Source organism: Falco peregrinus, chromosome 5 (assembly GCF_023634155.1).
Source record: "Falco peregrinus isolate bFalPer1 chromosome 5, bFalPer1.pri, whole genome shotgun sequence".
Lineage (NCBI taxonomy): Eukaryota > Metazoa > Chordata > Aves > Falconiformes > Falconidae > Falco > Falco peregrinus.
Genome location: NC_073725.1, coordinates 3,370,046 through 3,384,062, shown reverse-complemented (window position 1 = coordinate 3,384,062; position 14,017 = coordinate 3,370,046). Strand labels below are relative to the sequence as shown.

Genomic DNA, 14,017 nt, shown 5'->3' with positions numbered 1-14,017 from the left:
TGGGGTTCTTCTGCCCCATAAGGCAGCTGGACCCTGGGCAGAAGGATGAAAGGGAACCATTAAACCTTTTATCCTCAGTCTTGCTGCTCCTGGCCTGGCTGGCTTATTTTAAACAATTAATGGAAAGAGAGGATGGGTTTTTCTCCCTAAAGTACTTTGGAAGATACCTGATCGGAACAAAGAGTGCTGCCTTCTGCAGTGAGGCTTGTGTGAGGAGTTCACATGTGCATTGAAATACCTCATTTTACTGTCAAGTGAAGTTTCACTGCCTGGAAAACTTGAGTGTTTTAGTTGCAGTAGTCAAGGGCTTCTTTTAACAAAAAGTAGCAATGTTTTAGGGTGACTGCTATAGGCAATATTTCTAGTACTTAGAAATGTATAAAGCGTAGTGGATTTGTCCAGTAATTTCAAATAACCCAAACCATTATAGCTGCACATTAATCACCAGGGCTCCCTCCTACCTGGGGAAAAATAAAAGAGCCTCAGATTTCTACGTGGAAAAATTAGTGTCTCATTAAAGCTAGACAAGTTTGACATTTGCTCTCTGCCTGTGGTTTCAGGGCTTTTTGTCCCTCAAACAAAATAAGAAACTGCTCCAATACATGTGATAGCAGCAACTGGAATGGAACTTTAGGAGGATCTTTGACCTTACCAGACAGAATGTGTTTGATTCATTCTGCAGATGTTAAAACACTGCCAGAAATTTCTGGGAGATGACCTTAGAAATTATTCCTAGTTCGGACTTTTGTGCTCTAATAAAAAATCTGGTTGTACAGGTTAAATATCTTGCCCTTATATATTTTCTTTTTCTAGCCTAATACCAGAAATAAATGGCTTGCTCTTTATTCCTTTGTGCATTGATTTCTTGGTGCTTCGGTGGTTAGATGACATAACTACTATAATTATTTTAATACGTTAGCAGCAAATTATATATCGATGTTCTTTTTTCCATTGACCTTTCTTTCTCAGCATAATTTTCATTTTTTGCTTCATGCTGTGTCCATAGTGGCATAGCATTATTAGAGGATTTGATTTGGAATTGAGGGCTAATCCTGCAAGGTACTGAGCACCATGGCCATCTGCTGAATGCAAGGGAAATCTGGGACCACTCGGCACCATCTCAGACGTGAACAATGTCTTGCTAGATCAGATAGTAATGATAGCAATTTGCATTTACTGTTTGTACTCGGACACGTCCTGACATTTTTTGTAAAATGCAGTGGAATTAGAGATTACTGAGAAACTCCTATCTTTGGAAAGCGTTGCCCTCAAATCGTTTTTCCGTTTCTGCAGAACAAGCATTTTTCTGATTACAACTACAACTCTCTGGACATGCGTTTGCATTGCTGAAAGGTTTCAGATTTTGTGGTATTATGTGAACGAAAACATGCAAAAAATCTGCATGTAACTGTGTCTGCCTTGAGGTGTAATTATAATTTCTCGCATTTGACAGAAAGGAGTAAGAGGGGTGACAAGAATTTATCAAGCTTAAGAGCTTTCAGCACTGAGAGGCTGAAAAACTTGAAAATTCTTTGCTGTAGCTCTCATTTAGTTTAATTTGAACCCAGCGAGTGAAGATTTAATAGCAAAAAATGTGTATTCCCTATAGAATAGTAAGTAATCGGCATCCATTTTACTCAGGCACAGGGAGCTCATCTGTTTGCCCAGCTGTAACCCCATCTCACAGGGCTGCTTTTTTTGATGACTGTGAGGAATGCAAGTTTTACCTATTCCCAAGCACTTACGGTGTTGCTAAACCCATCGGTGAATATTTTCTTTTAAAAAATGATTTCCGGTATGTGCTTTGAACTCACAAGGTGCATTAGCGTTACTGAGCCTAGCTTTTCAGTCATACATAGGAAGATAGAAAACCCGAAAGGATTCAGTGGGTTTTGTTGGTTTTATTTCCCCCAACCATACTTTGGAGTATGAGCCTCACTAAAGGTTAGAGGGAAGTGGCTGGTCCTGCAAGATAGGGATGACACAGTGAGTGTAAATGAGAGCAGATTTTGAAGTTGTTGGTGAGCTTTAAATTCAGAATTCTGGCTAATACTGGTAAGTATATTAATATAAGGGGACGTCAGGAGCTGACCATATGGTCATCCCATCATCTTAGCCCTAATCACAAATGGGACATGACATAGCTGAAGAGTTTTAGAATTTGTTGTATGTTGTCTACAATACATTTCTTTCTCTCTTTGTCTTTGTTTTTCTCAAAAAATCCACCCACTCCACAAAACACCAACCGTTACCGCACAAAACTTAGAGTTTGCATTGATGTTTGAGCAGTGCATGTGTAGCCCCCATTCATGAGTCATGCTGCTGGAGTTCCTGCGCGCTGCCCACCAGTGCATTATACTCGGGTTCTAACATGCTTCAGGATGAAGAAGATCTTATGATCTCCTTCGATTTGGTATGCTTCTGAAAGATAAATTGAGCAGTAAAGGCATTTAGTGATTTCCTCGGCTTTGAAGAAAGGGAGTTTAGAGAGTAATATTCTTAATTCAGTACGTGAGTTTCCATCCTTTTACTCAGTTTAATTTTCTCATATAGTGAAAACCACAACTGCTGTGTGGCATGAGATAGGGTTGCCAAACTGACACCACAAGATTGCCATAAGAGTCATTTTAACCTACAAGGTAACTGAATTCCAGTGGCTTGTTTGTTCACGCAATCTTTTTTTTTTTTTTTTTTTTTTACTATTTTTTTCTTCTTTTTCCATTCCTGTTTTTTTTTTTTCCCCCCAGTCTCCATACAGGTTTGGCCTCCTCCAGCAAATCCTTGGAGAAAGCTGTATAGCTGCTTTGCATAAAGTGGAAAAAAAGACTTACATTCCAGTACTTCATCTATATTTTCTTGTAATCCGATTTAGTGGGGAATACAAGCCTGAAAAACCCTTAAATCTTTCTGTAATTCTTGCACAGCCATTCACAATGGATTTGTACAGTGCAAAGTGGAAGAGACGTGGGTTGAGAATGGTGATAAGTTTTATTAAAAAAAACAACAACAAACAAACCCAAAACGAACAGATTACTTGTTTTCACTATCAGTATCCTCTCCCTAACTAACAGTACGTGACGTAGACAATCTGCAGATAAAGGAATATAGAGTCTATATGCGCAGAGTATATTTTTATACTCCTCTTTTACAACAAAAGGAAGTTGCCTTTTGTAAACCATGTAATTGTAAGAAAAAAGACTGATGCATTGCATATTTAAATCCTGTTGGTCACCTTGTTTTGCGTAGCTTTATTTTTTCTTAATATTTGAATAAACATGTAATGCAAAGGAAAGAACATGGAAACAGAAATGCTATGGAGTAGGAAGAATAGGGTCTGAAAAGTTGCTCTGTAGAGTTCAGTATGAAAAAGAGAATGGTTCTTGTCATCTCAGCATTCAGTTTGTCACTGAAAGTGAAGGGACTCGTTTGGCTTATTTCTTACCAGTTTTTTTGGGTTTGTTGGTTTTTTTTCTTGGTAGCCATTGAGAAAGCAGCAAAGCAAAAACTATTCAGGATGTAACAAGGTGATCAGAAAACCAGGAAAAAATGGAACTTGCCTTCAAGTTATCTATTCCTGTGGGTATAAAGGGATTAATGACTCAGGACTGCCATTAGGAATAATTGTATCTGGCTTAGCCGGACAGGTGTCTAATGTTAGCAATAGAGCAATAGGTATATTCTGAACACAGTTTGAGCTATTGAACATGTTTGTAATGTAGATGTGTATAGAGCTTTGTTTTAGCTGTGATGGTCGAAAGACACTGGTTGCTGCACACACATACTAGTAACTAATACGTGGACATAGGAATTGCTAGGTGGGTAGTTAGGGAGGTGTATCTATCTGTAACTCTGAAATATTTCCTTCCTTTTCCTTCTGTACTCATTCTGTGTGATATCTAAGCTGAAATACTCGCTTTTTAAAAGCTGTCCTCAAATATGTTTAATTTAATAAAAATAATTTAACTTTTACTCCATTTGACAAAGGCATTTCCTTCAGATTAAGTCTCTTTTCATGTTTATGTAACAAGTTGACAATGTGCGGCTGCTCCACTGATGACTTGTACCACTGTGGTTGTTTAAGAAAATGCTCAGGTTTGAGACCTTACAGGTGTTGAAGATGGAAACACCATGAAATATACTGCCTGTCCTGATTTGTTAAATGTGCATCACGGGCAATTTCTTGCTACAGTTTGTATTCGTTTCTGTCCTAAGGCTTAGTAATTGATACTCTGCCTAGAGAAGAGGGTGGAGAAGGGAGAAAAGAAACCACTGAAAAATCAAATTTGGTATTTAAACCCATGTGAGAAACCCATTCTACTCTACTGGCATTTACAGTTGTGCCATCACAATGACTTAATATTTGTACAGTTGCCTTCTCGCTGAGAAAGTGTATGGTCTGGTTAGAGAGGTAAGTGGGCACGTGGAAAGCAGCAGGGAATCCTCTGGATATTTTAAGTACGTGGGAATATATGGTGTGTTATTTATCCAAATAAATGACCATTTACTGTCTGAGATTCTAGATTCTCCCTTCCCCACCAAATACACCGTCGTTGCTGCTGGCGGTCATCACTTTATACGTGCAATACACTTGCAACTTCCCTTGTAGACATATTGCTGCGTCCTTTAGTTGCCAGCTGAAAGCAAATGTTCCCTGGGTAATTCACATGTGTGAGAACATCCCATGCCTATATACTGCTCTTTCCACCCCTCAGCCACCCTGAATGTATGTTGCAGAAGCACCTGTAGATTGCAGAAAGATGGGAAGAGTGGTAGTAACTGCTCCTGGTAAAGCGGGTGTCCGTGCTGCCTTATTTCACCTGGGGAAAGGAAGGGACATGCACAGCCTGTGAGGAACTGTCTCATCAGAAGCTGGTGTGAATTGATTATTTAATAACGAACAAGCACAGTGCCTGCTTTTTTATTATTTTTATGCCTATGGTACTTGCACATGTTCGGTGCAGTGAGATGACTGCCTGAGGCTGCCCCCAAAAAGCTGCAAGAACAGGAGCCCGTTGAACTCATGCTGGTTCTGTTGCATGTCTTAATGAAGCTTTAAAATGCTTGAGATTCTTTGAAATGAAATATTCCGTAGCTGCAAGCTAACTGCATGCTTTGTAATAATTGCTTAGCCAAATAAAGGAAAATTGTGAGGAACAAAGGAAAATTAGATTGATGGCTAGAAGAAAATGATTAAATAAAAAATTCATGAAGAAGAGAAATAAAAATGGCATAGCATCACAGCTTTTACACAAAGACTTCCCTTCCAGTGGAAGCTTTTCTTTTCCAACTATTGCTGTGCACTTTATTCACCCTGTTAGCTACAAATACTAGAAAAACTTTTTCTACGGGCATAATGGGGAAGATGATCACAAATTTATGCAGAAACCGTGATGCAGTAAAATAGAAAAGCAGAGGTATGCATTTCATTGCCATTCTGAGTGGGGGTATGGTGCACTGTGAATAATTAATGGTCTGACTAGAATTGCCTTTTTTTAAAAAAACGACCTCTTAAATCAACTGTGTCTAAATAGAAAAATTCCAGAAAGATTTCTTTTCATAATTATCAGCCCAACTTGTACACTTGGAGCCCTTCCTCATTCAAATTTCCAGCTTTTGGTGGCCATTAGTAACAGAATGAATAATTTGCTTTGGATAGATTGGCCTTTCATGGTTAGCCTTTCTGTCTGTTTGCAGGTTAAGACCAGCAAATCATTATTTGTGGACATGTATTACTGCCCAAAAGTATCTGAGAAGTGTGCAGTTGTTTGTTTTGAAGAATCTGTACACCCTCAGGTTTTGTGTCCTTGCTATGGCATGAAGAACCATCCTGGAATGATTTTAAATTACAGTGCATTTAGGAAAAAAATACAGAAGAGAGTTACAGGGAACAGTAGGACTTCAGGGAAATACCTACAAGGTAGTGCAGGCATTTAAAAAATGTGAATATTAACGTGAAGTCTTTAGGTGACGTCTGGTAATAGATATTTAATCTAGCAAAAGCACTTCCATTGCTTGCTTATTAAAGTAATTTAATGGATGAGTGATGCTATTAATGGGCCACATGTAGAATCCAGACTCTTTTTGTTCAAAACATTCCTTTAGGGTTTAAATTTCTAAACAAATTCAGAGGCAAAGATCTGAAAAGATCTACCCTATGTACAGGCTGTTGGAATCATAATTTATGAGGTTTTTCTTCTTTTTCTTAGCATTTCCTCCATTTAGAAGAAAAAAGAAATCGCTATGTATACGTATGTGCAACTTTTAAGTTGGCTGAGTGATATACCTTGTTTTCATAAGGTGGTTAGAAGCCAGAGGCTGTGAATAGATGGATGTATGATTGAGCACGGAGAGTGAGGGAGATGAACAGAGAGCTTGAAAACAGTTGTAAGTTATGTGAACAAGCACACAGTTTTAATCTTCCCTTCACTAATTTTTTTCCAGATAATTGCATTAGTACATAATAGCACTGTAGCATAGTTCTTGCAAAAAAATTAAGCAAAAAAAAGCAACAAAACTCAAATCATGTCAAAACCAGCCTTTCTAACCACTCCACCACTTAGGGATGCTGGAATAACTGAAGATAGACATCTGGAAAACAGATGATCAGGTAGTCAAAACAAACTTTTAAGTTGGTGTGTTAGTATGTTGGTATGTAAGTTCGTATGATAAAGTAACGCTATTTTGAACAATTGCAGGAGTTCATTGATAAGCATTGCAGTTTTGCTTCAGGTAGTGCTTAATTTCTTTTCTGAACACGTGGCTATGTATTGCTGAAACTCGGATATTATAGGATCATAGAATGGTTTGGGTTGAAAGTGACCTTAAAGACCATGTAGTTCCAACCCCACGGCCATGGGCAGGGACACCTTCCACTAGACCAAGTTGCTCAAAGCTCCACCTGACCTGGCCTTGATCATTCCAGGGATGGGGCACCCACAACTTCTCTGGGCAACCTGTCCCCGTGCCTCACCACCCTCACAGTAAAGAATTTCTTCCCAATACCTGATCTAAATCTACCCTCTTTCAGTTTAAAGCCGTTGCCCCTCGTCCTATCAGCACATGGCCTTGTAAGAAGTCCCTCTCCGGCTCCCTTGTAGGCCCCCTTTAGGTCCTGGAAAGCTTCTGTAAGGTCTCCCTGGAGCCTCCTCTGCTCCAGGCTGGACAACCCCAGCTCTCTCAGCCTGTCTTCATAGGAGAGGTGCTCCAGCCTCTGATCATCTTTGTGGCCCTTCTCTGGACTTGCTCCAACAGGTCCATGTCCTCGTTATGCTGGGGGCCCCAGAGATCATATATACAGAATAGAAAGTTGGGGAAATAATCAGTTGTAAATGTCTCTGTTTTCGTGAGGATCACCGCACAGACACATAGTTTAGTGAAGGACTAAAATGTGATTGTTGACTCCAAGATCAGCTGTTTCCAAATAAATGTTTGTGAAACCTCCAACTTTAATAGCTGCATTGTATCATCCAAAAGATGATTCAACAGAATGAATAGATGACCTTTCAGATAAAGAACAAGCTGTTCACAATGTCTTCTCATTTACTGAGACAAAATATTCTTTTTATGGAGAGATAATACTTCCCAAAGTTTTTAACAGTGTTGGTGAAATATAAAGAATTTAATTGTTTCTGAATGCAAGGGGTTTTAGCTATGTGTCTTTAGATCAGGGTTCTTTCTAGACCAGCTGTGTTAAATGCATTGATCTAGCTGGTTTGTTGGGTTTTTTTAAAGACAATGGAGGTATTTTGAATCCCATGCTCAGAGGGTGGGATGTCATTAGCTATCCATCCATCTGATATCCACATGATATCTGGCTTTGAATGACAAATGGATTAATTCTTATTGCCATCCTGCACTGCTGCTATGGGGTCAATAATTCACTGACAAAGAGGTCCAAAGCGGTTGTAACTGAAATTGGTCTAAATGTTTGTGCAATTGCAGCCTTGGTGTGAAATGCTGCTGGGATGCTCTCAGTTACAAACTCATACACAATCATGAGCTTGGGCTGGAACAGATTGCAAACAAAATTCGTGAGAAAATCAGAGTAGGGAAACCAGGGCTCAGCCTTATCTTCCTCATGTGAGGTATGGTTCGGCCCTTAGTCGTTGCAGTTCTAAATCCACCATGTAAATCACAACTAATTGGTCCTAATTAGTAACAACTAGTTATATTGGTAAAGTATTTTTTGCTCTGCAGTATAACTGGAATTCTGTTACTGTTCAGCCTCTGTCCTTGTTCCTGTTCTTATCTGATAAAGAAGGTGGTGCAAACCTGTTTTCTTGTTAAAGGGAACACAGTATACCTGGTGGAATTCAGAGAAATATGGTGAATAAGAATTCCTCAAAACATGAGGAAAATCTTACCATTTGGGGAAGAAAAAACAACCAGAATATCCAAACACAAACATTTTTATTTGGAGGTTAAGACAACCTATATAATTCTCTTGTCTGTTTGCAGAAAGCTAGATTTTGGGGTTTTGTGAACCAAATACAAATTCATTCCTAGATCATGCATCATATATGAGTAGATTACTAAAATTGGAAGCCAATTTGTTTACGAATTGTGGGATAATTTCAGTTGGAAGGGATCTGTGAAGGCATCTGGTCCAACCCCTGCTCGAAGCAGGCCCAGTGAGGCCAGGATGCTCTGGAGTTTTGCTCAGGCCCTGAATATACCTGATGCTGGAGATTCTGCAGTCTGTCCGGGCAGCCTATCCCTGTGCTTGACCCTCCTCACAGGAGAAAGAACGTAACGTAATCCCTTGTGTCTAGACAAATTTTCCTTTGCACTCTCTGATGGTGCATACCTCCAGGAGAAGTCTGGCTTGGTCTTATCTCTGCTCTGCCATTGAGTTGCTGAAGACCACCATGAGATAAGCCCTGAGCTCTCATCTTAGAGCAAACCCAGTCCTTTCAGCCTCCTACTGTGTGTGGTAAAGGTTTGGAAAAATCCTAAAAGTAGTGTGGCATGGGAATGAGGAATGAGGAAATTGCTCTGAGATGCTGCAACTGCTGTGAGTAGAGATCGTTTGTTAGCAAGTACCTGCGGCCCATTTCTGCAGGACTTCTAGAAACCAGGGTAGAGAAAACACCCTTCCATAATGTAATTAGATAAACCTTAGAGAAAAATTCTCAGCACTTCTACTGATGCCCAATGGACTAACCTGCTAAAGATTTTAATGTTTGTTTCATGGTTCTCAACTACTGTGCGTAGGTGTTAATCACAGTACATGCTGATCACGTTTTTTTCTCTCCTATTAGTAAAATTTTTTCTTCTGAATTTTTAAAACAACTTAGCTGATGGAAAGGTTGCTTTGCATGCAGCAGGGCCAACCAGGATGGTGGTGTTGGTGATAACGACTCTTGTCTTACTGATTCCTAAACTGTGGCTCATTTTGCACATATTTGTGCTTGTTGGTTCTTTGAGAGCTTAGGATGTGCTTTTTAAATAAAAGATCTGATCTCTGCATTGGCAACATATTATTAACTGTTTGAAACTTAAAAGTTTGATGTATTCTGTATGCTTTGGGACTGATCTGAAGAAATAGTGCGAAAGAGGGATAATAAACATCGATCGTGATTGTATATGCTCAAGGAGTTTAGGTGTGGTGATTGGTCACGTAACCATATAGTTTTAAGGAAATAACTAATGATAGAAAGAGTCTGTTCTTCTTCTTCTAACAAAAGGGGCTATTTATAAAAAGGATGAGAAACATTCCAGTGTTATCTAGAGGGAGCACTAAATCTCTTTGCTAAAGAAAACTAGATGGCCGACAAGGACATGAATTAGCTGCAAACCTGCAAGACCACCACATTCCAGGCAAAGGATTGATAAGCTAATTAACATACGAAACGAGAGTAAGCGGTTTAGGTAACGAATATCTGTAGGCGTTAATTGAATATTCATTTGTTTCATTGTATAAATGTGAGATGGTTCGTCACTTCGGGCATGCACGCTTGTGGAGGAGCGATCCCCCGTGCATCTGCGCGCAATAAACATACCTACTTTATAACTTTCGAGTTATAGAGTTTAATTACCAGGACTTTTTTTGGGGGAGGGAGTCCTATTCCTGCCATGCACACTAACAGGAGTAGAATCTCTCTGCCTCCTTTCACTAACGTATTGTACCTTGGGCTTTTTTGTCTTCCTCTGCAGAAACTCTCCTGGATGACTTCCTTCTCACATACACAGTCTTCATGACCACTGATGACTTGTGCCAGGCACTTCTGAGGCAATATCCTTTTATTAAGTGTTCTATTAACAGAGGTCACACACTTACACCTAGGTTTATCTATTGTCAAGCCTTATATCATAGTAAATTCCATGCCTGGGATAATTTTGTTCTTTGCATATTGATATTATTGAAGTGCAACCCCACGTGATTATTTTGAGGTTGCAAATAAAAATGGTGAGAAGAAGAGAGCAGTTGTCTAATATTTACTGTGGCATCCTTAGAAGGTGGACTGCACCTGAGCTTTTGGCATCACACCCCAAGAAATGCATGAATAAATAAGAACAACTTCAGAAGAGAGCAGTGGGAATTGCCAGCATTCTAGAAAAAAAAGACATGCAAAGAATTTGGGCTGTGTTACTAAAAAATGGGAAACTATAAATGAGACGATATTCAGGTACCTAAAGAGGAGGGGAAGAATCTGTTCCTTTATGGATGCTAGACAAGAGGCAGTGAGATTAAACTGGTGTAAGTCAGTTTAAATATTAGATATTAGGAATTTTTTTATTTTTTTTTTACATTAAGAAAAGAAACGCTGGAGTGGAAAATGTGTGAGACAGTAGAATCATTGATACTGAAGAATATTAAGAAGAAGAAACTAGAAAATATGTTCCAAGGATAACACAGGGCATACTTAAGCCTCTCTTAGGGTGGACTTGGATGGACTAGTTTAGCTGATCTTTCAAGGACTTTTCCTCTCCTTCTGATTTTCATAAGGTTTTATGATACTTGGAATTTGATTCAAATCTGTAGCTTCCCAAAATTCAGGTTATGTTGGCTTTTTTAACTCAAATGGGTTGTGGAGGAAAAGATTCAATCTGGAAACATTATTGGATATGAGCTCCCCTAACTGGCATGTGCCAGGCCGGGGGGAGATACTCACCTGTTAAAATGTTTAGAATTTGCATAGCTGAGGAATCAATAAACAGAAACCTCCTGCTCTGACATTGAATGTACAAAGCTAAAGCTGCCCCTGAATAAACCTGTATCCAAAACATACACATTTGTGTATGTGCATACTTATTTCACAAGGATGCTTGAAAGACTCCTAACTCACAGCAACAATGCAATCTTATGTCTGCTGGTTTTGTTTAAAGATAAATGAACCTCTATAACTGTTACAAAGTAACATATAAAGTAAGGTTAAAACCTACCCAGACCTATATGTTAATTGTTAGAGTACCTATATCTGTGTAATACATTTCAGAATGCATGAAGAGAAGAAATGAAGAATAAAGTATTTTGCAATCTCTGCTCCTTTTATCCTATGATACGGTATATTAGTCTAACTCATATTGAGATAAAAGGGTTTTTTTCTTGTATTTTCAGTTACTTCCGTAAGCTATGAAGCATTGTTTGAATGAACTTGAAGCTATAAAATGAACTTGCTTTTCTTTTTTTCCTTTTACTTTTTTTCCTCTTTACCTTTTGTGGTGAAAACATCTTTTTACCTAATAAAAGAAAGAACAGTGAAGAGACAGGAACAATGTACATAGTGGGTATCTTCTGACATTTAGTGTTTCTGCTTTGTGGATAGAGGACAGTGGTGGAAATAGATTCTTTCACCTTATTTTTATTTTAATAGGGTTATTTCTGCAGATAGCGTAATTTGTGCAGAGGAAAAGAAACTGACTTCCTCTGCCTGAGTTTTTTGTTTTTGTTAATGATGCATTGCCCTTCTTCCCACAGGCATTCAAGTTGGCATCGGTGTGCAGGACAAAGGTTTATTCCCAGTTCCACAGAAAATATATGACTCAACATTGTATAATTCCTTTTGAATTGATTTTACTTTTATAGACTTGCCTCTCTAATCTATAAAGGAAAAAAATCCTGTTGGCACAGAGGATGAACTGACATTTCTATTACTGTGAATTTCATTCCAAAAAGTTGATGAAACTCCTAAAGCTCCAGATGGGATAAAACTTTTAAAACTCAGCAGCGTAGTGAAAAAAATCTTTCATTAGCAAATGAGATGATTGCAGAGCCTTTTCCATCACTTCGATGTTTCAATTTCAGTGAAATGTTGTTATTTGTTCCTTAATCTATTGTACCTATTGTGCTAAGAACCAGCAAGGGAAAGAGGATGACTCTGATGTGTCCTGTAGAAAACGAAAAGTCTTGCATTTGGTGTCTCAGTGGACTTCTCTCTACAAAGACTGGTTACACGAAGATGAGCATTTGAAACAATTTTTAAAGGTATTAACACACTTTCTGATGCATTTCAGCGCTGTTTAATTAAAATTCTGTGTCTAAAAAGTCCCAGAAGCAAAAGCTATAGAGCATAATTTCTCATACTAAATTTTCTCCATTAAATCTATAATATAAAATGATTCACATGTGTCTTCCTTGAATGCCTTAGAGATAGTTTGGATAGGAAGCCTGTAATGTCAGTATGTTCAATGTCAAAACCACTACTTTCAGATACGAAAATTATAGAACTTCATGTTCTCTTCTCTAGACAATGGAAAAAATTAGGAAGGTAAGAAATAAAACTACAAAGATGGGCATGTTCCTTAGACATACTGGTGTGTCTGCCAGAACGGGGTCAACAGTCATTATCCAGAGGATCATGGACAAAGAGAGAGTTTTGAGAGCCTTGTAAGAGGTGCCGCTTCAGCTGAGGAGTGAAATGCTGTTCCACAGTGTTGTGTCAGGTGCGCATAGAAAGCAGCACAGCTTTATGTTATTTTTAATACATAAAATTACACCCTTACTTATTAACAAGGATCTTCTGATCTTTCTGAATGAGTTCCAGAAGCTTTTGTAATTCCCTTGTAAATTTGCAAACAGCCATGTTGTCACTAACCCAAGCTCCATCTGGTTGTTGATTGTTTTGGGGTTTTTTAAATTTTTTTTTTCCCTGCTGTTTGAAAGATGAAAGCATTTTACGAGACTTTGCAGGATCGTCCACCTTTCCCAATAAGACTCTTTGGCTGCAACTGGAGATCCATCAGTTAGGTTACGCTGTGTTGCACCTATCTTAATGCAGGGCTTGTCTTTCTGACCCTGGAGGTGTGTGGCTGGGTATTGTTGCACAATTTCTGTGCAATATTAAACAGCAGTAATATTAATGATGGTTGAAGTTATATGTGCAAAAAGCAATATATAGGATTGTAGGCCAGAATCATTCATGCTGAGATTTATGAATGCAGGAGTGTTAACTGGGCTAAAGCAAACCTGATGACTCAGCTCATATATATGATCCTCATTTTCTTGGAAGGGAAAAAAGAAGGATCTACGTGCAGATTCTGAAATGGAGAAAATATTGCTTACAATATAAAAGCCGATTCAGTTTATTTACATCTTATCTGAGGTAGTGTCTTTTACATTTAACTGAGGTTCCTGATTGATACCCTGATGATGTCCAAACAATACCTCCCCAAAAAGAAGAAACAGGATTGATTTATTTATTTATTGGTATACACCTAGGAGTGTATTATTTGTTTGTCAGAGACATCAACTCAATTTAAAGTGCATGAAAACATGAGGAAAAGTAAAGGACAACATTCTCCATATTAAAAGTCTTAACCAAACGAACCTGTTATCATTTTGGATAAGTGACTTCATGTAGCAGCCACAAGTCTTTTTTTAAATCTTCCTGTTTGTAGACAAGAGTGTCAACGTTTTGCTCTCTCACTTGATGATGATACAGAGTGTTTCTCCAAAGGCAAGCTGAATTTTGATCAGTTGGGAAATTGAAACAGGAACTTTCTCTCCTTATGAGTCTTGCATGAATATAATGATATTTGTTTTAGTAGGCTAGTGCCTGATTTGATTTAGACCACT

At 38.5% G+C, this 14,017-nt stretch overlaps 1 protein-coding gene across 2 annotated transcripts in view; it reads left to right on the top strand.

Annotated features, from left to right (window-relative positions):
- The window catches only part of RAPGEF5 (Rap guanine nucleotide exchange factor 5), a 162,213-nt gene that overhangs the window by 116,699 nt on the left and 31,497 nt on the right, over positions 1-14,017 (top strand). For both annotated transcript variants that reach the window (XM_055804925.1, XM_055804924.1), the window contains exons 12-13: positions 10,156-10,234; positions 12,283-12,427. In XM_055804925.1, coding sequence (XP_055660900.1) covers positions 10,156-10,234; positions 12,283-12,427 — 224 coding nt within the window. The remainder of the gene's footprint in view (positions 1-10,155; positions 10,235-12,282; positions 12,428-14,017) is intronic.